Source organism: Anopheles bellator, chromosome 2 (assembly GCF_943735745.2).
Source record: "Anopheles bellator chromosome 2, idAnoBellAS_SP24_06.2, whole genome shotgun sequence".
In the NCBI taxonomy this organism is placed as follows: Eukaryota; Metazoa; Arthropoda; class Insecta; order Diptera; family Culicidae; genus Anopheles; species Anopheles bellator.
The window spans coordinates 14,923,559-14,950,140 of record NC_071286.1 but is presented as its reverse complement, the minus strand read 5'-3'; the positions used below and the strand labels follow the sequence as shown (position 1 = coordinate 14,950,140).

Here is a 26,582-nt window from a genome sequence, read left to right as displayed (position 1 = left end):
ATCCTTGGGTTTTTCGGTACGCGAAATCCAGATGTACACCGATTATATACCGGCATTCGAAAAGATGTACCGTGACAGGGGAGTCGAGGTCCAGTTTGCCCCAAGGTGTCTCAAGTCTTGTCAAGGCATTCCTGCAGACGTGCTGGTATTGGATGACATGACCAACAGCGGCTGTCGTATGGCGAATCGTCGTGCTGGCTTGGACCTGAAGCACACAGAATTGGCACTGGATTTGCTGGCGAAATTCCACGCAGCCTCCGCGGTGTACGTGGATCATGGCCATACCCTGACGGACGAGTTTATTGGGCCGAAACCCATCGAAGGGTTCAGAAAAATGGGCAAAGACTTTCTTCAGCCAATGTTGGATGGTTTGATGCAATACATGGCACACTGGGACCTCGAACCGGATTACTATGACGACTTAAAGGAGCTGACGACCACTGTGATCGACGATTTAGCGGATATGGTAACTCCACGCGAGAATCAGTTCAATGTCTTGATCCACGGTGATCTGTGGACCAATAATATGGTTTTCAAGTACGAGGCAAACTCCAGTGTGCCACTCACATCGACACTGCTAGACTTCCAGATTTGCTGCTGGACATCGCCGTTAGTCGATCTACACAGTTTCCTGTTTTCGTCAGTCAGTTCCGACCTAATGCTGACCAAGCTGAACTACTTCCTTCGCTACTACCAGGAACGTTTGGCCGAAAGTCTGGTGTTGTTGGGTTACACGAAGCGTCTGCCAACGTTACAGCAACTTCACGCGGATTTCACCAACCATCTATTGTTCGGTCTACTTAGTGCGATGATGATGTTACCGTTCGTGCTAGTCCCTGAAACGGCGGACGCATCGCTTGACACAATCGTCGATACGAGCACCGATGCTGGGCAGCGATTCCAGAAGCAAATGCTAGATAATGATCAGCTGCGAACCCACCTAAAAATGCTTATCCCATACTTCCGCGTTCGCGGTATTCCACGCCCGACGAAATGATCCTTCGCACGCATCAGCATCAACTTGAAGCAAAGCATAATAAAGATTTATTTAACCGAAACCAAACCAATAAAACGAAACAGGGATTCATGTGCCGAATGCGTAACCTTAATTGACCTTAGTTGGGTACCGAAAAACAGGTGTCAGCATGACTTTCGCTTTTTCTGCATCCCACGTCCATAGGCGGATCTTGAATCCAAAAATGGTAAAACATCGTAGATAAATTCCTACAAACACTCACACATGTGAAGATTGGCCGTTTACGCACTGCTTTTGTTCACCACATGTTGGGGGAAGGCTCGTCATTGTAGTCCCTTGTGTTATCATTGCTTTTCAACATTACCGCTCCGAATCGGAGATTGACCAGCAAGCACTGTATCGGTTCCAAGTTTATCAGCGCAGTTTATCAATTGAAAGATAAAACCAAATTTCGGTCAGAAGAATTCAGCTTCCGCAATGATGGCAAAACATTACGTGAGTAGCGAGCATGTTTGCATAGCGGATGACGGTATGCGTCCGAAACCAACCAACCTCGCAGCGCATACATGGCACACCAAATCACCCTAGAGAACAGTTGCTGTAGCTGACCAATAAGGAAGTCACATATCGCGACAATCCTCTCCTATCCTTTTCGGCCTGAGCAGAACTGCTGACTCAGCGCAAGTGCGAATGTGCGTCGACCAGTCGAACATTAAACCTTATCTCGGCGACCCCATATCTTAAGGAAGATAGGGCTGTGGGTTATCGATAGCACCACAAAATAGCACCCCGCAAAAAAGGGGTGAGCGTGCGCCATTCGCGTGTTAGTTGAACTGTGGTGACCGCGGGTATCGGACATCGATCACGCATCCTGCCGATTGTGAAGTGTCGTTCGATCGAGTAGAGTATCATTGAGGACACTCTCTACCTCAGCTGGACACGATGGCTACAAGCGCTCAAGGACCGGCCAGCACCGTACCGGAATGGCTGACGAAGGAGTTCTTCGTCGACGCCATAGCCAGCAAGCTGTCTCTGCCGGCGGCAGACTTTACGATTACCGAGCTGGATGTGAAGCCAGCGACGGCGGTGGGCGATAACTACGCATCGGTGCTGTATCGGGTTCGCGTGACCGTGGTAGTGCACGGTGGAGCCGATCCAACCGCAACGGCCGCAGTGTCCCTGATCGTGAAAGCACAGCCCAACCTTGGGCTAACCGATGAGATCGTGCAGTCGATGAACCTGTTCCCCAAGGAGATGGGCATGTACGCGACGCTTCTGCCCGCCTTCACGCGGCTGTACGCCGAGCGGGGCCGTGACGTCACGTTTGGACCGCGCTGCCTCAAGCTGTGCAGCGAGCCAATGAACGTGATCGTGCTAGAGGATATGCTCGATCGTGAGTTTTGTATGGCGGATCGGCGCCACGGTCTCGAGATGGACCACTGCCGGATGGTGTTGCGGCGCTTGGCACTGCTCCACGCTGCGTCAGCGGTCTACTGCGAGCGCACCGGTCCGTACGATGATATTTATCAGAAAGGCATGTTCTCCGAGGATGGGCGCGCTCTCAGCGAGCAGTTCCAGAAGGTGCAGGACGAATTCATGTACACGGTCATGAGCGGGTGGTCGGCAAAGGGCAAGTTCTACGCCGAGCTAATGGTACGCACTGGTGGCGGTCACCCTATTTGCAGAGGCACTGATCGGTGGAACCGGTTGGCTGTTTGTATGTTTTCAGAAACAATGGGGAATGGACATGTTTGAAGTAATCGTTCGGGTAACTCGCGCCTCTCGGCAAACGTTCAACGTGCTAAATCACGGCGATATGTGGTGTAATAATCTGCTCTTCCATCACGACGATAAGGGTGACCTCGACGATATTGTTTTGGTAATGAAGGGTGCCCTTAGGGACTGGGGAAAGCCGGATCGTTGCTCATTGCGTTTCTGTTTGCCCATTTAGATCGACTATCAGCTCAGCTTCTGGTGCTCACCCGCGATCGATCTGCTGTACTTCATGTGCACTTCCGTAAACGGCAATGAACGGTTTACGCAAATGGACTACCTGGTGCACTACTACCACAAGCACCTCGTGCGTGAGCTGACCTTTCTCGAGTACTCGGGCGAGATTCCCACGCTACCGGAACTACACTCGGACCTGATTGCGCACCATCTGTACGGGTTCGTCGTGTCGTTCTCGATCCTACCGATGGTTCTAATGGAGAAAACCGATGACGCCTCGATGGATCTGATGCTGGATCAGGGCGACGCCGGGCTGGCGTTCAAGCTGAAGATGTACAACAACCCCGCGTACGTCCGGCAGATGGAGCAAATTATGGACTACTTCTACAACAGCGGTGCCTTCGATATCCTGGGACTCGGCACCCAACAGCCGGCGGGCATCGAATGCGATGCGGCCGTACAACTGCCGGTCTGGCTCACCCGGGACTTTATCCAAGACCTGGTGAACAGGAACTTCACAACAGGGGATAGAGTGGCCGGTACCGTGAGAAGTGCGTTCGTGAGAAACACAACGCAAAAGAACGACACCAGCTCCCCGGCACTGTACTCGGTGCGGGTGACCCTATTCCACGAGAGTCCCGGCACCGAAGAGCTTGTCTCGTTCGTGATCAAGGCTCCACCGAAAGGAAACACAGCGGCGTACGCGCGGGATAAGGACGCCTACGTGCGGGAGCAGCAACTGTACGATGATCTGCTGTCAGAGTTTGAGCAAATGTATCGGACCCGCGGAGACTGTGTGACCTTTGGTCCACGATCGTACAGACCGCGTGCCGGTTTACCCTACGAGGTGATCGTTTTGGAGGATCTAAGCGCCAGTGGGTACCGCATGGTGGCCAGTCCGTGCGATGGGCTGGATAAGCAGCATACCGAAGCTGTGCTTGACCATATGGCCAAGTTCCATGCGGCGTCTGCCGTGTTCCGTGAGTTGGGAGGTTTCCTACCGAAGGAACTACGAGAGGGGTGCTGTGCGATGGAGCTGGCAAAGGCAACCGATCAGCATTTGTCTCCCACATTAGACCGCGTTTTCGCCTACTTGAAGGACCTCGATTTCGCCGAACAGTACGTGGAGGATTTGGAAACGGCCACCGGGCACGTCTTTAGCTCGCTGCTCGATACCGCGTCCCTCGATGCCGATGCCTTCTGTGTGCTCAATCATGGTCAGATGGAACTGCGCAATCTGCTGTTTGCCTACGCCGAGGGGGGCACCGTAGGCCGGGTGGCGCTGATCGATTACCGCAACGCGGCCTGGGGATCGCCAGCTTTCGACCTGATCCATTTCCTGTTTTCGTCCGTCTCGCTGGACCTCAAGCTGTCGCAGCAGGCACACTTCCTGCGCTACTACCAAGAAAAGCTGGCCCGTCACTTGCTGTGCCTCGGGTACTCGAAACCGCTACCGACCCTGCAGAAGTTGCATATCGATTTCAACAAACGACTGTTTGCCGCCATCAAGACCACACTGATCGATCTACCGAAAGCGTTAGCTGTACCGGTAGACGAGAGCGTTCCGGAGTCACCGTCCGAGAAACCACTATTCACCAACGGCTGTTACGGGGACCAAATGAAACTACTTTTACCGTACTTCCGGAACCGTGGGCTGTTGAATTATTAGCGCGCGTGGTTTTAATAAACAATCGATGCGAGAATAGAAAAGCGCATTTCGAAGGAACGTTTGGCGTTTCCAATAACTGACCTATGCTATCCTATTGAAGGCTTTTTAACGCACCTGCACCTTCCAACCCGCTAAAGAACCCTTTCTCAAACAGCGTCGGCACTAGTCGATCGACGAGCGCCACGAACGCCGGATTACCGAAGACTCGCCGCCGTAACGCTTCACCTTCGCGGCTGTCGGAAATAAGTGTTTCCAGGTCGTCGTTTACGGCCAGTTCGGCCATGTCGCTGGCGAGCGCTTCGGTTAGCGTAGGCAGTATAAGGACTCCGCGACGCTTCAGCTGCTCCGTTAGGCTGGCAGCTGAAGGTAGTGGCCGGCTGCTGCCAAGCAGATCGAAACTCTCTGCCAGCGATCCGTAATAGAGCTCCAGCAACGCATCCAGCGAATCACACATCAGTTCCGCACTGCAGGCGACCAAAACGTACAACAGATCGGCCGCGTAGCACGCGTAGAACGCGTTGTCGTAATCCAGCTATGGGCGGAAAATGGACCAAATGAATCCTCTGGCTGAGACCAAGTCAGGAGGCCTGTTGCCTTACGAATAAAAGATCATCATCGCCAAACATCACGTTGTTTGGCCACAGATCCCCGTGATTGAGCACGTTCAACTCCGAGTCGTCCAACTTGTACAGTTGGCTGCACTCCGTAACTAGATGGCCCTCCAGTGAGGCCTACAATTTTTTACGCTGAATGGGTTAGCAGCATTACGCAAAGAGGCCTAGACTTACCAAGGGCGTAAGGTATTGGTCCGGGAACTGACGCTCCCTGAGGCTCTGCACGAACGCACGGTACATTACTTCGTAAAGGTTCTTCACTTGCTCGACAGTGTGTTCCGTTATGACAGCGTTCTGGAAGCGGCCCGAAAAGGCACCATCCCGCTCGCAGTGCACCATGGATGTGGCGTGAAACTTGGCAAGCTTCGACAGGATTCGCTTCATGTCTACGAGCGGGAGATCGTACGGTTTGTCACGCCTCCGGAACTGGCTGCGGGTCAGGTCTTCCATCACGATCACGGTAAACGTCGGCTCGTCGGCACATTTTAGCAGCTTCGGCCCGAATCGAATGTCGGGCAGGCCTCGGGCAGCCCAGAGCCGTTCGAAGGAGGGCAAAAGATTCTCGTACACATCGCGTTCCTTCGCGAAGCCGGAGATAGTGTCCAGCTGCGCGCCACCGAACGTCTTCTTCAATTTCTCCTTCACGATGCAGTAGCATGTGCGAGGGGTTGGATCGTCGCCGATCTTCACCGAGATCGACACACGGTGTATCTGCGACGTGAAACCGTCCGGTTTTTCCTTTGCCTTGTCCACTTGCACCTGCAGCACCGTAAAATCACACGCTCCGTCCAGGACGCGCTGCACAACATCACGAAAGAATTCGGCCGTTTTCCATCCGTTGGCGGTCATGTTTAGGGAGTGAGATTGTCTCTGCTGGTCAACGAACGACTGATTGGGCTTTTTATTCCAGCCGGCGCCACCGCAGTGTAATCTGATTGCGTCTTGTGGCGTAATTTTTTCCCACGGTCTGACCACAAATTCCACGAGAGTACCGACACAGAAGAGCTTGTCTCGGACGTGATCAAGGCTCCTCCGAAAGGAAACACAGCGGCTTACGTGCACGATAAGGACGCCTACGTTTGCACATCGCCAGCCTTCGATCTGATTCATTTCCTCTTTTCGTCCGTCTCGCGGGACCGCAAGCTACCAAGAAAAGCTAGCCCGCCACTTACTACAGCAAGGTACTCGAAACCGTTACCGATCCTAAGACAGTTCCATATCGATTTCAACAAACGGTTTTTGGTAAAACAACGTTTTAATAAACAGTCGGCGCGTGAATAGAAAAAGAAAACCGCAATTCGAAGGAACATTTGGTGATAGGGTGTTTCGTACACAAAAATAGCTTCACATCATCGGGGGCGTCCACCAACTGACCTATCCTATCCTATCAAAGGCTTTTTAACGCACCTGCACCTTTCAAGCTGCTGAAGAAACCCTTCTCGAAGAGCGTCGGTACTAGTCGATCGATGAGCGCCACGAATGCCGGATTGTTAAAAACTCGTCGCCGTAACGCTTCACCTTCGCGGCTGTCGGAAATGACCGTTTGCAGGTCATTTGTCTCGGTCAGTTTGGCCATCGAGATGGCGAGTGCTTCGGTTAGCGTAGGCAGTATAAGGACCCCGCGACGCTTCAGCTGCTCCGTTAGGCTGGCAGTCGAAGGAAGTGCCCGGCTGCTGCCAAGCAGATCGAAACTCTCTGCCAGCGATCCGTAGTAGTGCTCCAGCAACGCATCCAGCGAATCACAAATCAGTTCCGCACAGCTAGTGGCAAAAACGTACAACAAGTCACCCGCGAAGGACGAGTAGAACACGGTCGCGTAATCCAGCTGTGGGCGGAAAGGGGACCAAATGAATCCTCTGGCTGAGACCAAGTCAGGAGGCCTGTTGCCTTACGAATAAAAGATCATCATCGCCAAACATCACATTGTTTGGCCACAGATCCCCGTGATTGAGCACGTTCAACTCCGAGTTGTCCACCTTGTACAGTTGGCAGCACTCCGTCAGTAGACGATCCTCCAGTGAGGCCTACAATTTGCATAAGTCCACTGCGTTAGAAGCATTGCGCCACTGCATAAGTCCACTGCGTAAGTCCACTGCGTTAGAAGCATTGGGCAGAGAAGACCTAGACTTACCAGGGGCGTTAGGTATTGGTCCGGGAACTGACGCTCCCTGAGGCTCTGCACGAACGCACGGAACAAGACTTCGTAATAGCCCTTCAGCAGCTCGACAGTGTGTTCCGTTATGACACCGCTTAGAAAGTGGCCCGAAAAGGCACCAGCCCGCTCACAGTGCACCAGCGACGTGGCGTGGAACTTGGCCAGCTTCGACAGGATCCGCTTCATGTCCAGCAGCGGCAGATTGTACGGCTGGTCGCGCATTCGGAACTGGCTGCGGGTCAGGTCTTCCATCACGATCACGGTAAACTCCGGTCCGTCGGTGCATTTCAGCAGCTTCGGCCCGAATCGAACCTCTGGCCGACCCCGGGCAGCCCAGAGCCGTTCGAAGGAGGGCAAAAGATTCTCGTACACATCGCGCTCCTTCTCGAAGACGGACAGAACGTCCATCAGCGCGGCACCGAACGCCTCGTCCGATTTCTCCTTCACGATGCAGTAGCAGGTGCGTGGGTTCGGATCGTCGTCGAGCTTCACCAAGATCGACACCCGATGTATCAGCGACATATAGCCGGTCGTTTTTTCGCTGGCCTTCTCGACGTGCACCCGGAGCACCGTAAAATCACTCGCTCCTTCCAGGGCACGCTGCACAGCATCACGAAAGTACTCGGTCGTTTTCCAACCGTCTGTGGTCATATTTGGAGAAAGATTGCCTCTGAGGGTCAGCAAACGACGAATGCACACTGAATGGACTTTTATTGTACTCACCCGGGGCCAGTGTAAACTAATTGCGTCATGTAGCGTAATTTTTCCCGCGCTCTGACCCCAAATCAGTGGCTGTGTTGGTGTGCGTGACGGTCGTTGTTTATTGCACTGACCTTCAAACACGCGACGCGTCAAAATCCCCTGGCGCTGTTAGAAATCTTTTTCTAATTCGTTTTGTGAATCCCGTGGCCTACTAATATCGCTTCGTGGCAGATGCTGCTCCGGATGTAATCTGTAGCTGTGCCGTTATCAGTAATGGGTGGATGGTGCGGAACCTGACACGATAACAATTGCCCACATAAAGCGGCCTCACACCTAATGACAATTATTTCCTCCCCGAGAGTGCAATCTGTTATCAAGCTGCCAAATAATCCACCGCATGATAGCAATCGTTACCCCGAATGGCCGAGGTTGTTGGCCGGCCGGTCCGCAGGAAGGAGTTTCCCGGCATTGTGAAATTGTTGTTTACGCGTGGCGGTTCTCGAGGCACCGCGCAGAAAAATGGTCAACATCAGCTGGTTGGACGATGGTTTCCTGTCGGGCGTGTTGGCAACCACGGAAGCCGGCTTTTCGCGCCTGGTCTCGTACGAGGTGGCCTTGGCCACCAAAAAGGGTGACAACTACGCGAGTGACATGTACCGTGTAGCGGTGCATTACGAAACCGGGGCCGGCGAAACGGTTCGTCGAAATCTGATACTTAAGGTAAGTTCGTGCCGTGCGTTACGCCATTTGTGGTCACGTTCCCCCACACCCCCGCTTCCCGTAGGTTATGCCATCCGGGGAGCTCCAGCAGCAGGTGATGGAGGAGAATAGCATCTATCCGCGGGAAACCGTCATCTACCGGGAGATACTGCCCAAGGTGTACGCGCTTCTGCGCTCGATCGGCGACCCCACGATTATCTCTCCGATTTGCTTAAGTACCGAAAGTGGTGGCGCCTCGAAACAGATGCTGGTGTTTGAGGATGCGCGCGAGCAAGGCTTTCAGATGGTGGACCGTCGGTTTGGGTTGGATTTGGAGCAGGCCCGCCTAGTGATGGTGAAGCTGGCGAAGCTTCATGCTTGCTCCAGCATACTGTACGAGTCTGATCCGCAGCTGTTCGAGCTTACGCTGGAAGGGTGCATCAGCGATAATCCCAAGAAGCAGTCGTTCCTACCGTACTATCGGCTCTGTGTGCAGCAGGTCATCCGGCTGGTGAGGGAGTGGAACGCACCGGAAGAGTGGAATGTAATACTGGAGAAGCTGGAACAGTTGGAACACAAAATCATCCCGTACGGCTGCGAGGTTTACCGGCGCGACGAGAGTTCGTTCAATGTGCTCAACCACAACGACATTTGGGTCAACAATATGATGTTCCGCTATGGACGTGAGAAGGGCAACCTGGAAGATGTTCTTCTGCTCGACTATCAGCTCTCGTTCTACGGGTCGCCGGGGCTGGATCTCAACTTTTTCCTGTTCGGCTCCCTGACGCCGGAAGTACGCTCGACACACATGCCAGAGCTAGTGCAGGTTTATCACGCCACGCTGCGCAACACATCCCAGTGAACAATTTTGAGTTCCCCGGCGTTTTCTCAGTATGGAGCATCGAGTCGCCAACGAGTCGCCAACGAGTCGCATTCGAGTCGCTGGAGTATTTCGTTCATAGATAGGCCCATACTGAGAAGGCCTAGTTACTCGATGGCAGACTTTGGCGACTCGATTTTTTTTCCCGAACCTGCCCCTTGTCTCCCTCTCTCCTGTGTGTCCCCTCTCTTTCTTCGTTTTCTTTCTCCCAATTCCCCCTAGCCAAAATAACACACGGTTGGTTCCGTTTCGAAGCGTATATTTTCTCTCTTTTTTCGGTTCGCGTACACTCTTCACACTTCACTATAGCGGTCGTAGCAATTTGGTGCGTCGACAATATCACTTGTTGTTGACGCCGTAGACACGTTGAAAAATGTTTTGCGTCCCTGTTGAACATCTGAAACGAGCAAAGCGAAAACATTTCAACATTATTTGATTGTCAGTGAATACTGTCCACTAAACTTACCTGGATTATTTCTATCAGGATCACACGCGATAGAACGAAGAACACTTGCACGTACTTGACTGGAGCAAAATCGACTGCCCGATCTCTCTCGGACTTATAATTTTTACTCGATCTCGCTGTCTCTTTTTTTGTATTTCTCTTCCTTTCGCTCGTCTGTTCGTCTTCGCGTTCGCATGGCCCCTCGGCTCTGAAACCCTACCCTCCCTGTAAATGAAACCACCAAGCTAGCGCGTGAAACTCCCCCTCTCCCTCCTTTCCTCCCCTTCCCTCCGGTGCTACCTACGAGCTCGCCCCGATGAGCCGGCCCGCTCGTTGCAGTGAACGTCGCGCTCGCCCTCTCTCGTCCTCGTCGCAGGCAGAGGGGCGTTCGATCTCACTCGCCTCAGCCTTCCTCCGCCGCGTCGCAGGCAGAGGGGGTGGCTCGGGCTCTCAAAATTGTTCACTGGGATTGGAGCGGCTTCACTACCGCGGGTCTATTCCGTCGCTGCCGGACGTACACGTGGAGCTCATTCGCAAGGGATTCCACCGTAAGTGGGGGCTATCTGTGGTCAGCGCGATAACGCGATGCAAACCGTGAAAGGTAAATAGTTGCTTAACGTCATCTCTTTGCGTTTCGTCTGCAGGCGTTAATGCCACCTTCCAGATGCTTCCGATCGCCTTGATGGAAAACTCGGAGGAAGCCGAAATGGACCTGCTGTTGGCGGCCAATAAGTCCGGTGAAGCGCTGAGACGGCAACTGTTCGACAATCCTCGTTACATCACGAGCCTCCGGAAGGTGCTGCCGGAGCTTCACCGAAGCGGTTATTTAGATTGACAGAGGGCCCCCGTGTTTGCGTTTGCGGTCTCGGCTGTTTTGCAAATATTGTTTGAGCCTAACGTTTACACACAGTGCCATTGTTTCTAAAGGATGATGAATAAACTAACAATCGTTCGGTAATTATTTAATCCGGTCTTATATCTTTTGGAGTGCTCATTCAGACGTCTGAGTCTGTGTTTAGTATATAAGTTGAAAATCAATTTCACTACTTTACTATTTAAATTGACCCTTTTAGTATTAATTGTGTTAGTTCGATGACAAACTGAACCGTAGTCCTATAAGGTTCCTGACCGTTTCGGGCTGATTCCCCCGAAATGACAGCAGTTGGTTATCTTTATTATGATAACCAATAGAAATGTGGATTGTTCAAGTAAACTCACTTTGAAAGCGTTTCATTGTAACATTTTCAAAGTTACCCAAGACACACCGAGCGCGAAAACGCCTGAAACTATGCAACGGTGGCAACAACAACCTCGTGCTCCTGCGGTTTTTCTCTACTTGGCACAGTTTTTGGCGGGCTTTTTCGAGGGCTTGCATGGCTCGACGGCATGTTTGTCCTAAGAAGTAGCGGTAAGAAGGTACTTACATACGTTGAGAAGCCGACACCGACGCAGCAGTCAGACGCCCGGTTTGGAAAAGGTCCAGCAAAAGTTTAGATTATAATTTATGTTCCCAATGCTTGCGCATGTCGTCTGATTTACATCACAGCCCCTAAACCGACCCTAGACCGACGCTTACGTAGAGCAACTTCCGACCGACGGGCACCGTGGCAAACGGGACTAATAATTTATGGCAATTTAGCGGGAGCCGTGTGCATTGCAGTTGCATCTGATAAAGACATGCGCTCCGTATAAAGACGGTCAGACTTATCCCAGCCGCTGACACAGAGTCTGTGGAACAACTGCACTCAGGTTGCAACTACGGTGCAAAACAATGCCGCAAACGACCGTATCGGAAAGTTCTTACGAGGCCACGGATGTTCCCGGCTGGCTGAACGAGGTGTACGTAGAAACTATTCTGCGTTGCGCCCTGAAGGACCCATCGCTGAAACTCGCACAGCTACAAACTACGTACGTGGTGCCGAAAGGCGAAAACTTTGCCAGCATTATCTACCGCATTCGCGTTACGTTTCGATCGCAGCAAAAGGTGAGTCTAACAGACAGTGCCGATGGTGCCGATGGCATAACCGACAGATCCTTCCTTAGTTTGAAACCACCCGGACCTTCGTGGTGAAGGGCATGATCACCGACGGCATAGCTGGGGAGAAGCTGCGGCAGTACGACGTCCAGCGCAAGGAGATGGATGTGTATCAGTTTGTGGTTCCCGAGCTGAAGCGTATGATGGGAGCGATCGGCGACCGGGGAAGGCTCTATCCCTGCGCTATCGCCGTCGATCGGTCGCGCGAGGCCATATTCTTCAAGGATCTGTCCCCCGACGGCTACGTGATGGCCGACCGGACGCAGGGAATGGATATGGTGCACCTGAAGTTGGCCGTCCAAACCATGGCCAAGATGCACGCTGGTTCCATCAAGCTGCGCGAACAGCAGCCCACCGTTTTCGAAGGCTACACAACGGGCATGATCACCCGGCAGACGGATGCCTTCCATCCGATGTTTAACCTGATTTTCGGCGCACTGATGGAGGAGATCGACCGGTGGGGACCGGAGTGGCAGCACTACTACCGGAAGCTGCAGAAGATGCGCCCCAACTTCGTCGAGTACGGGCTGCGTGTGTTCGACAACGATCCGGATGCGGACGATCTGTGCGTGTTCGTGCACGGCGATCTGTGGGTGAACAATCTGCTCTTCAAGTACGACTCCCACGGTCGCCCGATCGATGCGGTGATCCTGGATTTCCAGTACTGCTGCTACGGCACCCCGATGATAGATCTCTGCTACTTCTTCTACACGTCGGCCCGTGACGATATCCGGCAGACCTGCTACGAGGAGATTCTCCAGTACTACCACACGGAGCTGGTGGAGTATGCCCACCGGTTGCAGTGCCGTACGAAACTGCCGACACTCTATCAGTTCCAGCAGCAAACCCATCGGAAACTATTCTACGGTAAGTGAGACCGGTCCCCTCACGTGTTTTAGGTGCCATGCGATGATACTAATAAGCCACCCCGCTGTTCTACTCCTCTACGCAGCCGTTTATGCCACCTTCATAGCACTTCCGGTGCAAATGAACGAAACCACGGAAAACGCGGACTTCGAGGCGCTGATGTGTAACGACGAGCGGGCACAACGCTACAAGCAGATGATTGTGGCGAATGTCAAATACCACCACATTCTGCGGGGCTTGCTGCCACAGTTTGATCGCAAAGGGCTGCTGGACGAGCTGTACTGAACCCCTGTTGGGGTATCTTCCGATGCAGCGATATCTCCGGGCCTTCCGAACAGCTAACGCGGCGGCTTTAAAGCAACCTCGTTAATGTTCGATGCCCCGACTGAGTCAGCTATAATTCGGCCGTTGCACGGTGCCACTGATTAGCCAGTATCTCCTAGGTCGGCGCGATGTAAGATTCGGATAAGACTTGCGTATTCCTGAGAGCTGATAAGAAAGTTAAGTCGAAGCCTAATTTTACCTTCCACCCCGAAAACTCCGGCTGCAGGCTGTATCGTTTGGGTTTGGCTAAATGCGTTTCCGTTTACCCCCACGTGGCACTTTATTTTGGGGACTAAACTAGACAAGTGGGGCACCAAGACATTAAATAACGTTCGTTCCCATTGCGACAAATGCTGCACCAAATCGAACACATCCGTTGGCGGTCGGATCGAGTCGGACCGGACTGCCGGTTATTGCATCAGCTTTGGTAGCAAAATTTCCAGGATTTCGATAAACTTTGGATTGCCGTACACTGCGGTGCGTGCCCGAATCGCTTCCTCGGTTTCGCCGAGCATATTTTCCGGTGTGGCCAACTCGGCGTCCTCCACAATCAGCGGTGCCACGATGCAGGTGGTGACGATCAGCGCTGCAAAGAGCGAAACGTTAGATCCGGGACCGTCCGGAGCGGGTCCGTTCGATTGGAACCTACCGTGATCACGTTTGCCCTCCAGTTCACCCTTTACGAACTGCAGATCCGGTAGCGGGCCGTCGTACTTGAACTGCTTCAGCGCGTTCGTCAGCTCGGCGGTGTACAACTGTACCATCCCGTCGAATCCTGCCCGCTGGAGCGCGGTGTTGGCCGACGTGTGCAGCAGATGGTTGAGATCGAAACCGAGCGACCCGTAGAAAGTCTCCTGGAAGTCCACCTGGAACACGGTACCGAAGCGGGAGAGCGTCAATCACTAGACGCCGCCCATCAGCGCCTTGACCTGCGTCCAATTAGGCCGCGGTGGTCCGTATCGGAATCTCAAGGTCAATTCTATTGCACCTACCATTATCACATCGACCACGCTGCCCTGCTCGTCGTACTTCCACAGTAAATTGTTCAGCCACAAATCGCCGTGATTGACCACGTTGAAAGCGAGCTCGTCTCGCTCGTAGCACTTGGCCTCCCGCTCGATGGCCGTCTCGAGGAACGTCCGCAGCGGCTCGGTGTACGGCTGGAGCGCCGGTACCTTTACCGTTTGCTCGATGCACTGCTGGATGGCGTTGGCGTAAAACAGATGGATCGGATTGTTCTCGGTGGCGAACGTGCTGCTAGCGAGCGGCTCCAGCAGATCACGATTCTGTAATTAGGGCGACCAAATGGCCGGGAAAGTTAATTGAGTGGCCCATCACCGTGACGTGTGTCGTGGCGTGAACGAGGGAATACTTTGCGACCCAGCACCGCCGTTGCGGCGTGGAATTTGGCCAGCTTCCGCAGAACTATGGACATATGGGCCTGGTCGAGGCGCGCCCGCCGGTCCGGTTGTCGATAGCCCTTCACAGCGAGATCCTCCAACACCAGCGCATGAGCGTCCTCGTAGATCAACCGGGGGGCGAACACCGTGCAGTCTCCGAAGCTGGTCAGCAGCTCCCGGACCGCCTTCATCAGGGGGCCATAGACCGTTTTCTCCGTTTCGAACACGTTCAGCAGATCGGCACTCTCGGCCAGCTCCGGGTTCTGGAGCTTCGTTTTGAGGATCAGCGAAACCTTCGCCGGCTCGGAGACTGCACTGGCCACCGGCGTGTAGTGGACCGTGGCCCGCACGATGGCACTCATAAAATTTTGCCCCCCGTCACAGCCCGCTCCCAGATCGAACCCCCGGACGGTGACGTCGGCGTGCAGGTAGGCCTCCAGGACGCGCCCGAAGTACTCCTCGGTTATCCAGGGCATCGCTGCCGTCGGATCTTCCATCGCTGCCGAACCCCCCCCACTGGTCACTGTGTTCTGTCGTTAACCACTTCGAACCACTGCCTGGACCCCGACCGGCACGGACCCGAACGTGCAATCGCAGTGTTGATTCACGACTACCCCGGAAAGCGTGCTGACCATACTGGACCGAACCGCCCAACCACCCACGGAACCTACACACAGACAACAGGCATGCGAAATGTATGTACGCGTACCACCGCCGAAAGGGTTAGCAGCTACGCTGCGGGGGCTTTCGGGTGGAGCTGTCCGATCGCGACTGCATCAAGAAATCAAATACAGGGTGGTCGAAAAAACGTTTTCTTTCTTTCATTTGATTATAAAACAAAAATGACTTAATTTTTTTTCGATGCTTGAACATGTATTTGAAAGGTCGATTCACCAAACTTATGTATAAAATACAATTTTGGCTGCAAAAAAATTGACAAACATGAAAGCTTATTTCCAAAGTGGTAAGTCTTCAACTCAAACGGTACGATAGTTGAAAAGCTCATTTCCACCTCGGTGGCTATGTTAATAAGTAGAATTGTCGTTTTTGGGGTTCGGAAAACCCACACATCGTGCAACAGAAGCTAATACCACCCAAAACGAGTTACTGTTTGGTGCCGTATGAATGAATGAAGAAGGAGCCGCAGGAACCATCGGAGGCGTACGCGGCTGAGCAATGTTGTGTTTTTGACGTAATTTAAGCTGAGAACTTGGACGACATTTGGTGGTAACGTGCCATACAGCGACAGCCACAATCGATATTACGTGCAACATCTTCGGAAATCGAACAATCAGCAGAAACCGTGTTTTGAAAGGACCTCCAAGAAGCGGCGATTTGACACCATTAAATCTTTGGGCTGCGCTGAAACATAAATGTTACGCGAACCAACCAGCTACTATTGACACCCTCAAGATCGAAGTTTACATTGCCAATGCCGAGATAGGACCACCGTGGAGGAATAGCAATTTTGATCGAATCAAACTTGTAATTCAAAAACTTATGTAATTGGTTTCATCTTCAATTTCGAGTAGGGATTATAATCAAACGATAAGACACGAACTGTTATAACCACACCACACAGTCAATAGTTGTATTTGCGCTTCGAAGTACTTGCCTCATAAGAGTTCTTAAGTAATTATGTATGAACCGTTGATGAAGCGTGGATGTACTTATGACCAGTTTTGCAATGAAATTACTGAAAGTGAATTGAAAATAATTGCTTTCGGTCAGATTTGTTTGACTAGCCGAATCTGTATACGATCAATGTACAAAATATGAAGTGAATATTCAAACTAGCTTATTTCTTTTTCTTTTAAATATCAAATCCTATTTGATAATACTCCTAATGAAATTATGTATGTTTCTTAACTCATTCTATCTACATTGTGTTGTTGGGTTTCTAAGACGTATGGGGTGCTTGCAGGCCGTCCAGAGGAGAAGCCTGGTAAGCCCCGTTTGTGATTGCTTGATTGAATTGAGAGTGATGGACAAAAAGCATGGGGTTACGGACCAGAACCTATCGGTGTTTCTAGTAGTCGGATAAGTAACTAAGTAAGAAGGTGTTTCCATTTCCATGGAAATGCTCCCAAAGGTGTTGTAATCAATCCTGTAATAACGTTATGGAAACTGGAAATCCGCAAACTTGTTTAAAAGCCTTTTATCGGCAATGAACTGACAGTTAATCGCTTTGCTTTGTATTAATTCTCAATCTTTTCCCACAGCATAAGATTATTAATTCTTTCATCCCTACAGTTACCACATTGGGTATCCAATTCAAACTCTCTTGCAAATCCCGAGAGCTCATGAAAAGTGCAAGCGAACCAACTTTCATAGTTTTTCAATAACAAAGAAGGGCTAAATAACTTATTCTCAATCAATAAAGATAAAACATACAAAATTCTTTGATTTGCAGACATGAAAAAACAAGTAAAAAAATTTTGGTACCCTCTCCCCAAATATTAATGATTTGGAGTAAATGAAATTCAATGTTTCACTCGATTGTACACCCAAGAGGGCAAGAGCTTTCGGATCGCTGGACGAGTCCCTTTTTCCTTCGATGACCACCATCTTTTCCATGTGTAGTTGTTGCTGCTGAAGTATACGAGTGTTCTGACTTTCCATCCGCACCAACCGGTTAACAAGATCTGCCATTTCCTCCATCAAAACATGATTGATGTTTCGGTCTATTTCTATTATTTCGTGGTTGTAGTTGGGCTGATGTTCTGTTTTCATTTTCTTGGCTACTAATGGACATTCGTATCAACTGCTTCGTTTACCTCCGCAAAAGACGCAAATTCTCCTTTAACACTACACGCGTGGCATGACCAAGACATCTCGGGCAAGCTCTGGTCATTCATCATCCGCTCCAACTGCTGAGCGGTGCATTTTGTTGGCCATCTCAGTATTGTTTTTTTGGATTCCTCGGTGATGGTTAGCCATATTTTTGGCACAACAGCCAATTCGTTTTGTCCCCTTGGGTCCGTATTTTGCACTATCGCATACATTACTGCAAGAAAAGAAAAGGCATCACTGAATAAAAACCAGTATTTCATAGAACATCCGACACTTTACACTGCATTAACTTTATATCAACATATACACTTCAAAGCAACTTGGAATACTAACGCAACTATCTACTCACCTTCTTTTTCTAATATGGGCAGTGTTGCACGAACAACTTGCAAATAAAAATTGGGCCCGGTCCGTTCTTCTGAGTTAAAAAAATGGTAAATATGAAAGTACGTTAACTTGATTGAACAGAAGTTTAACAGTGCTCAGAAATACCAACTGGCTTTGAGTAAGTACACGCTTAGATTGACTCGTTCTATTCTGCTACATAACATTATACACAAAATTAGCAATAAGTGTAAATTAGTGTGCTTAACTAACTATGCGGTTTTCTATGATCATCTTACCGGAAGGATAGAAAACCATATGAGATAGAAAGAAATGGTGTGTCGTAAACGACACATAACTAAAGTTATTCCATGACGGAGGTTGTAGCCAGATAAAAAGAAGAAGAATTCAAAGACGATTATGGTTTAAAATAAAATACAGCGGATCCACAATATTTTGCTTGCCAGTCTTCATTATTCAAATTCCAATTCAATTTTTTTAAATTGCCAACGTACCACAATACGAATTCGACGCAAGATGGCGCTTCACAAAATCTTTTGGCAGCTGACGTTCTTTCATTAATGCCGGCATCTTTTTTCAACCAATCAGACGACAGAATTTCGACGCTCGTTTTGACTAAATCTTCTGACAGCTAGATCCGCACAATTACACGAGCGTATGGTGAAAATTAGAATCATTTTTGTGAAAAATTACGCATAAATTGTAAGTGTATAAGTCAAATGAAGTAAAATCCGTTCATGTTTATGATTATTTTGTTATTAAAAGACTTATCAATGTGTACAACAAGTTAAAAGAGTGCTTCGGGCAAACCTAGGAATGCTCTAGCGAAATGTGGATTATGGTGATTTCAATGAAGCATTTTGGTTTTGCTACATATTTTAAGGTCAAAAAAGAATCGATTCACTTATTTATGCGTCAATCATGAGCAGACGACGTCGAACGAGTTCGTTTCAAGATGATGAAGATAGCGAGGACGATGTCACTCCGGAGCATAGCCCAGCCCCAAGCTCAAGCACAAGAAAGAAAAAAAAATTAGATCCGGTAGGTGCCGACCAAGCTGTTACGGTGGATTGCCAGTAACTTCAGAATTGCTTTCAGATGGAACTTTGCCAACAACTGTACGAATCCATTCGCAATTTTAAAAAGGAGGATGGCTCAACGCTGTGCGACACTTTCATAAGGGCTCCGAAACGACGGCAAGAACCTTCTTACTACGAAGTAGTGGCGAATCCGATTGATTTACTGCGCGTGCAACAGAAACTAAAGACAGATTCTTATGAAGATGTCGACGACTTGGCCACGGATATTGAACTGATCGTAAACAATGCCAAAGCCTTCTACAGGCCAGATTCGTCAGAGTTTCAAGATGCCTGCCAACTATTGGACGTATTCAATACGAACAGAAAGCGAATTGTGGACAATCAGTTAGAAGAGGGCAGTTTGGAAATTCGGCCACGAAAAATAACTCGTCCGCGTAAGTCCATCACAGCAGAAGATGATGGCTCGGATGAAGGACTAGATTTTGATCCCTATGAGGAGCTTTTCGTTACGGTTATGACAGCAACCGATCCGCTTGATAATCACGAGCTGTATCCTATGTTTCAACTGTTGCCGTCAAAGAAACTATATCCTGATTATTACGACATCATTGATCATCCAATCGACTTAAAGTTTATTGCAACTAAAATCCAAACGAGCGCATATTCGAGTCTCAACGAAATGGAGAAAGATCTTTTGCAAATGACAAAGAACGCCTGCACTTTCAACAAGCCTGGTTCGCAAATTTATAAGGATGCAAAAATGCTGAAAAAAATCTTTATGGCTCGGAAGGCAGACATTGAATCGGGGCGTTATAAAAGGCCTGCGTCGAAAAGAACACGGTCCACTTCAAGTGCCATGGTTGCAGCCTTGAAAGAGGAAATTGAAAGCTCCGATGATGATTTAGACGATTCGATGGAAACAGAAGGGGATGGTCCACTTTGGCAGTTGTTTGATCAGCTGTACAATACGGCCAATAGCAACGGTAAGTGAAAAAACCAATTTCAGTTTCCCTGGTCTTTATTTACATTTGCATGCAATTCGCAGTTTTGTATTGTTTCAAAATTGTCCCACTTTTTTTTAATGTATTTTTTTTATTTCATGTATTGACCACCGTGCGTTGGTTCGTAATGTTGGTTTTGTTTTGTGTGAATTTTTGAATTCCATCGTTTGCCGAATTGAATGAATTCATATAGATCCTAATGCTGTAGGTGCCCCATTGGGTGAATCATTATGGAAGCTACCGAACAGGCGATTTCATCCGGAATATTACACGCTGATTAAAAAGCCAATCTCTATGGCACAAGTTCGGAACAAACTGAAAAAGGGTTCGTATGCTCACATTACCGATATGACGGCGGACTTATACCTAATGCTGGACAATGCTAAGAAAGCAAATCCACCGAATCATAAAATTCATAAGGTAAGACGTGGTTTACTTTCAAGTGGCACAAAAAATAAGTATTTCCTATGGTCTTTTTCTAGGACGCTTTGAAAATGCAAAAAATACTGAATCAAAAACTTGTAGATTCAGGTGCTGATTTGGAGGAAAGTGACGAAGATGACGAGGAAGAAGATGACACTGATTCATCGAATCCTACTGCGTCCCGCAAAAAAGGTCGTATAATCTCTGGTCTTAGTTCGTCGTCAGTCGGTACACCGTTCATTAAATCGCACAAAATGCACGCGTCTGCACCTTTGAAGAGAAAATTGCTTTCATTACATGAATTTCTTGTCGATTTCACTTTCGATGATCGCCAACCAATGGGATTATTCATGGAGAAACCATCGAAAAAGTTGTACCCTGATTATTATCAGGTAATACAGTATCCCATCGATATGACAACGATTGAGAATAACATTAAAGCTGACCGCTATGCTACTATTGACGATATTGTTGGCGATTATCGGCTAATGTTCTCTAATTGTCGCAAATACAACGAAGAGGGATCAATGATCTATGAAGATGCAAACATTTTAGAAAAGGCGTTGAACGAGAAGCTTAAAGAGTTCTCAGGCATAAATAGGAAGCCAAACGTTACTACAAAAATGTAAGTAGCAAACAAACTCATCCCAAATAGTTGAAGGTAAAGCTACTTTTTGCAAAACTTATTTCATTTTCAATCATTTCATAACGCAGCATTAAACCGATCCGCAAAAACAACTCAACGCCGTTAGAAACCAAACTGAAGCAAATGTATGACACAATACGGGAATACAGAGAACCCAAACAAAATCGTCAGTTATCATTTATATTCATGAAGCTGCCGTCTAAAAGTGTAAGTATTTAAAAATATACTCTTTAGTCATGAATTTACTGGAAAACATGTTGCCAAAATCAGTCGTCTAGTTCACTACAAATACTTCTTTCTATTATCTTCTAACAAACAACATTATTTGCAACACGGAATTCAATAGGAGTTAGTTTTGTGTACAATAACAAAATACTTCATTTTTTTTTCTAGGAATACCCTGATTACTATGATATCATCAAAAGTCCTATCGATATAGAAAAAATTGAAAAAAAATTACGACAGCAGATTTACGAGAGCGTGGAAGACATGGCAACCGATTTCATGCTCATGTTTGAGAACGCGTGCAAATATAATGAACCCGACTCTCAAATCTATAAAGATGCCCTGTGTTTGCAGCAGTTGCTTATACAAACAAAGCAATCGCTCCGTAGCGATGAAACAGTTCCAAATGTGCAACAGGCCGTTCAAGAGTTGCTATTGTCCTTGTTCACATCGTTTTACAACTATCAAGACGAAGAAGGCAGATGTTATTCGGATTCTTTAGCCGAACTGCCGGAATATGATGATGCCGATGGCAATAAGTAGGTTTTTTGAAAAGCTTTCTAAAACACACTACTGAATACTAAATATGACTCACACCATTACAGGATCCGAGCAATTTCGTTGGATCTTATAAAACGCCGATTAGATAAAGGACTTTACAGAAGACTGGACACTTTCCAAGAGGATATTTTCAGTTGTCTTGAGCGTGCGCGCAGATTGAGTCGTACTGATTCGCAGGTTTTTGAGGATTCGATTGAATTACAATCATATTTTATCAAAAAACGAGATGACCTATGCCACAATGGACACATTTTAGAATCACCTGCTTTGAGTTACAATGCAATGCACCTAAGTGCCGCAGTCGAATCGCTACGGCAAGCAAAACTTTTACAAGAAGAAGAAACTGACACCGATAACGATGCAGTGGTATGTAATATTTAAAACTATCAATTGTGCTTGTATAGTGTATTAATACTCAATTGTTTTGCGATTTCAGCAACCCTCCCAAGGTGAAAGTATGACAATCGATCATAAAGTATTTTCGCCTGGAGACTTTGTGTACATCGATTTGGTCGAAAATAAAAGTAGGTTCTTTTCTCAAAGTGCAAGCGATCATTGTAAATTTAAATAATTCATTGCATCTCTTGGAATGTCACTTTTCTCCATAGTTCCCGGAATAATGTATATCGAACGTCTATATACTACGGCTGACAACGTAAAAATGATGGATGGCCTTATGCTTCTAAGGCCATTCGAAACGTTTCATGTTCAAACGAGGAAGTTTATGGAGCAAGAAGTTTTCAAAAGCGATCAACGGGTACAGGTCCCACTTTTCAAAGCTCTTAATAAATGTTTTGTAATGCAGGTGCGAGACTACGTGAAGTCGAAACCCGAAGGGTTCCCGGAAAAAGATGTCTTTGTGTGCGAATCTCGCTACAGCTCAAAGGCGCGATCGTTTAAAAAACTGAAAACTTGGAATCTGACGAGGTCATTTGATCCTGTTAATTTGATTCCGCGCGAATCACCCCTCGTTGTTAAGCGAGTTATGTCCGTATTCAAAGAGCGTGTTGAAAAGCACAAGGAAGAGCTATCGGAACTACAGCTTCAAGAAGCGATCCCAGAGAAGGAGAAACCGAATGTTGTTATTTACATGAACGGTTCGGAGGATGGCAACGTATACTATGAACAGTACAACACTGTTTGTGGAGGAGTAGTTAAAACCGGTGATTATGTGTACGTCGCAACGGAGTCCGGAAAACAGTCGATTTCTCAAATTACATCCATCTGGGAAACCCGAGAGTAAGCAGTCTGGCAGTTGATAACTCATCGACTTTCAAAACTGATTATGACCTTCGTTACAACGTTTTAGTGGAAAATCGTTGTTTCGCGGACCGTGGCTTCTTACACCCCCGGAAGTTCCTGGTACCATAAGTCGCTTATTCTATCGACAGGAAGTGTTGCTTTCTACTATTCAAGAAACAACATCCACTGTTGCAATCGTTGGAAGATGTGTAGTTCTTGATCAGAACGAATATATAAGCCGTAAGTTCATTTCAGTTTAGCTAATCAGTTCCTCCCTACACATTCGTTACCCTGTCATCTATTTATAATCCTTTCGGCTTTAGGGCGACCAACTGAAATTGCGGAATCGGATGTGTTCATGTGTGAATCGATTTTTGATGAATTCAAAAAGCAGATAAGAAAAATAGTTGCTCCATCAGGATTGCGTAAGTTTACTCACAGTCAGATGGTAACGACGGATGAAGTTTATCATTTCCAACGCCCAATAAATCCTCCAAAGGTAATGTTCAATCTATTTCACAGTATCATTAAGTTTGAAGAGCTTAAAAGAAACTAAAACATTATTTTTCGTGCATCAGGTTACTGGTGGAGAGATAGCAGCTATACAGGACAACAAGCCGAACACGGCCCATGATGTGATGGTATGTTCTTTTGTCCTTGCATGAGTTTTTATTTGTAGTGCATTTCGGAATGTTTTGAAGAATCGTAGTATATTGTGTGCGTGGTCTTTAAATACTAACAGTGTGCCTTAGGAACCGACTAACTAATATTTTTCGTTGTTGATGTTATGTATTCGTATGAAACTCATTGTGGAAGGGAACAGAAATTCGTATTCAACTGTTTAAAATGGTACAAATGACTCAAAACGATATACGTGACTAAACCTTGTGCCAAGTTATATTAATAATACGTTGGCTGCAATGCGTATGGTCGTACTAAATGAAAATATAGAAGGTACACAAAATTGATGACTCGATTTATGATGATTCGAAGCCTCATAGCATCATACTATTATCATAATATAATCTAAGATGAAATAACATAGGATAAATAATAACGAAACATATTATACATCATAAAACACGTATGGTTCTTTCAACCCAATAAAATCATCATACACTTGTGCTGTGTCCACCTGAATCTTGCAGGACATGAAGGACGAGTTTGGCATTATCGATGATTCGATCGATGGCCCTTCGTCGATTGGTTCAGATACGGTGCTGACGGCATCGCCTCTTCCATCACACACGGTTAATAGCAGCACCTCAACGACAACTAGCAAAAAAGCTTCAAAATCGGGTAAAAAACTGCTCACTGGCTATCTACTCTACTCGAGCGAACACCGGAAAACAATCTGCGCTAGTAATCCGGAAGCGACGTTTGGTGACGTGTCACGCATTGTCGGAAACGAATGGCGTAATTTGAGCGATCAAGAGAAAACCGCATGGGAGCAGAGAGCTATCAAACTCAATGAAGAGAATGCAGCAAAGTACGCGGCGGAAATGGGAGAATCAAGCTGCCCAAGCCCAGCCACCGTTAAGACAGAGGGTCCGGTCGTACAGGACATCGTGCCCAATCATGTATGATTCTTTTTTATTTCTCTTTCTTCTACTTTCCCGTCTCCATGAGAGCGTTTCATATTAGTGGTCACATTTGTTATTGATAGCACTGATTCGTTGAATTGTTTCCCAAATGTTGTTTTTTCCTTCCACTTTTGTAGGATGGTTTTGAAGTTGAAATATCAAACTTTGACACATTCAATTTTCGCTCTAACCGGGTGAAATTTTGATTGCATGCCACCTCATAGACTTTATGATAACACACATGCGTTTTCTATCTCTCTCTAATATTTCTCCAATTATACTAGGTATACGAATGCTGCTGGGATAAATGCGACTATCAGTTTGAAGACCCGGCAGAATGCACTGAGCACTGTATCGGAGAAGGCAATGGATGCGTGTACAAAACGTTCATGGCCCCAACGGAACAAGAATTTATCTGTATCTGGCGCAATTGTGTACGCCTTCGGCGTAACATGCCACCGTTTCCCCACATTGTCCGTCTAGCAAAGCATGTTAAAGAGGTACATTTGACGAAAAGTGTCAGCAAATTGGTGCTACCTCACGAAAGGAGCAAAAATTATGTTCCTTCAAAGCGTCAACCAACGCAGGTGCAAACAGCACAAAGCTCAAGCAACTCTTCGCTGAACTTCGGTAGCAACAGTAACAACAGCGCAATGATAACATTGCAACCTATGGGTACAAATATGGTGAATTCGTCGATAAACTCAAATAACATTGCACAGTCAGCACAGAATACTATGCTGTCTGGAAATTCACAAATGCAGCCGATGAATAATTTACAACAGTACCAGCAGCAATCAAACTCAGTGGTGCCTAGCGGATCTGGCACATCGCAGGCGAATACCTCTCTTCCATCGTCCTACTTCAGTTGTAAGTACACACGATAACAAGCATGTATATAGTATGTGATGAACTTAATAATGTTATTTTAGATGTTTCTGCTCAACCGGCGGAGCCATTATTCGTAACTGTGCCTCCACGACCGCAACGTGTTTTGCATTCTGAAGCGTACATAAAATACATTGAGGGGCTCCAACAAAAGTCGACATATGTTACACCTTGGCAGAAAACACTCACTGCAACAAGAGAATCTATCCCTAACACAGACGTCAATCGGTTGCCTACACACTGGCTAGGCAAACGAGCGAAAGATCGCCCAGAGGCCGTGGTCAGTGCTCTTTGGCAACTACGAAATTTCATGATGAAGGAAGTTATTCAGTTTGATCGATTTTAGGGGGCAGGTATGCTAGAGACTAAATTTCTTTCATATTAAACAGATTATTATCGAGGAATATTGAACTTTCATTTTACTCATACATTTAATGTCTCATACACAACGGATTTAGCATCTATTTTTTTTATAAGAACTCAAAAAGAAATTTGAATTTTATCTAAGAATGTAAGTGAAAATACGAGTAAAACAAATAAACATTACAACCTACCGACCGATTCGCTTGATTCTTTTCAACGTTGGTGCTGATTTCTATAACTACTTTCGCACAACCCCAACACAGCGTCGCTCCGCAACTTTCGTGGCCGTAATTGTCTGTAACAGGCACCGACCTATTGCCTAAGAATCTTGAAAAATATATCGTTATTGTCAGTAACAATACAGTATAGTTCTGTGCGTAGTAATAATAATAATAATTGATCAATGTATAAAAATATCCTACCGAATATCAATGTCAAGATAAAGTTAAGTGAAAGGCAACTAACGGTAGAACAGGGGATCATAAACTAAAAACCGATTGATGATTATTTTCTATCAATCAACAACTTCTTCGGCAGGTGTGCCTGGCAATTTGAAATGTGCAAGATGAACCATTCGATACTTGCGATACTCGCTAAATAAATAACCAAAGTTTCTTGGCCGGCCAATTGCAACTCTTTTTATGACTTTTATGACACTTCACTCCTTTTATTACGTTTCGCGATTAGTTTAGACGGTTGCAATCCTTCCATTTTCGTATAATGTAATTGGGCAGAATAAACAATAACGGTTGAAAC

The 26,582-nt window shown here is 47.5% G+C and overlaps 6 protein-coding genes across 6 annotated transcripts; 4 read left to right on the top strand and 2 right to left on the bottom strand.

The window, feature by feature from the left end:
- The first annotated feature begins 6 nt into the window (after positions 1-6).
- Positions 7-1,049, top strand: LOC131210260 (uncharacterized). The gene has a single exon (XM_058203481.1). It carries the CDS (start codon positions 32-34, stop codon positions 995-997), a length of 966 nt encoding a protein of 321 aa, XP_058059464.1. The 5' UTR covers positions 7-31; the 3' UTR covers positions 998-1,049.
- An 869-nt stretch (positions 1,050-1,918) lies between these two features.
- On the top strand, positions 1,919-11,014 carry LOC131207058 (uncharacterized). The gene is made up of 8 exons (XM_058199667.1): positions 1,919-2,629; positions 2,706-2,855; positions 2,928-4,561; positions 4,750-4,897; positions 8,565-8,786; positions 8,851-9,617; positions 10,559-10,638; positions 10,735-11,014. The coding sequence occupies exons 1-8, from the start codon at positions 1,919-1,921 to the stop codon at positions 10,923-10,925; spliced, it is 3,903 nt and encodes a 1,300-aa protein (XP_058055650.1). The 3' UTR covers positions 10,926-11,014.
- LOC131210494 (uncharacterized) lies at positions 6,458-8,135 on the bottom strand. Its single transcript, XM_058203751.1, has 4 exons — positions 8,088-8,135; positions 7,341-8,005; positions 7,102-7,233; positions 6,458-7,034 (listed from the first exon to the last, which is right to left on the bottom strand). The coding sequence occupies exons 2-4, from the start codon at positions 7,884-7,886 to the stop codon at positions 6,597-6,599; spliced, it is 1,116 nt and encodes a 371-aa protein (XP_058059734.1). The 5' UTR covers positions 7,887-8,005; positions 8,088-8,135; the 3' UTR covers positions 6,458-6,596.
- Positions 11,015-11,816: 802 nt separating the features above from the next.
- LOC131212950 (uncharacterized) lies at positions 11,817-13,662 on the top strand. The gene is made up of 3 exons (XM_058207046.1): positions 11,817-12,074; positions 12,134-12,992; positions 13,078-13,662. The coding sequence occupies exons 1-3, from the start codon at positions 11,862-11,864 to the stop codon at positions 13,275-13,277; spliced, it is 1,272 nt and encodes a 423-aa protein (XP_058063029.1). The 5' UTR covers positions 11,817-11,861; the 3' UTR covers positions 13,278-13,662.
- On the bottom strand, positions 13,525-15,318 carry LOC131212953 (uncharacterized). Its single transcript, XM_058207050.1, has 4 exons — positions 14,689-15,318; positions 14,309-14,602; positions 13,966-14,182; positions 13,525-13,902 (listed from the first exon to the last, which is right to left on the bottom strand). The coding sequence occupies exons 1-4, from the start codon at positions 15,211-15,213 to the stop codon at positions 13,727-13,729; spliced, it is 1,212 nt and encodes a 403-aa protein (XP_058063033.1). The 5' UTR covers positions 15,214-15,318; the 3' UTR covers positions 13,525-13,726.
- A 3,183-nt stretch (positions 15,319-18,501) lies between these two features.
- On the top strand, positions 18,502-26,014 carry LOC131212948 (protein polybromo-1). Its single transcript, XM_058207044.1, has 15 exons — positions 18,502-18,556; positions 18,738-18,895; positions 18,953-19,877; positions 20,089-20,315; positions 20,378-20,943; positions 21,033-21,171; positions 21,358-21,728; positions 21,795-22,116; positions 22,187-22,274; positions 22,359-22,989; positions 23,060-23,232; positions 23,316-23,491; positions 24,141-24,560; positions 24,860-25,445; positions 25,508-26,014. The coding sequence occupies exons 2-15, from the start codon at positions 18,776-18,778 to the stop codon at positions 25,807-25,809; spliced, it is 5,046 nt and encodes a 1,681-aa protein (XP_058063027.1). The 5' UTR covers positions 18,502-18,556; positions 18,738-18,775; the 3' UTR covers positions 25,810-26,014.
- Positions 26,015-26,582: the final 568 nt, after the last annotated feature.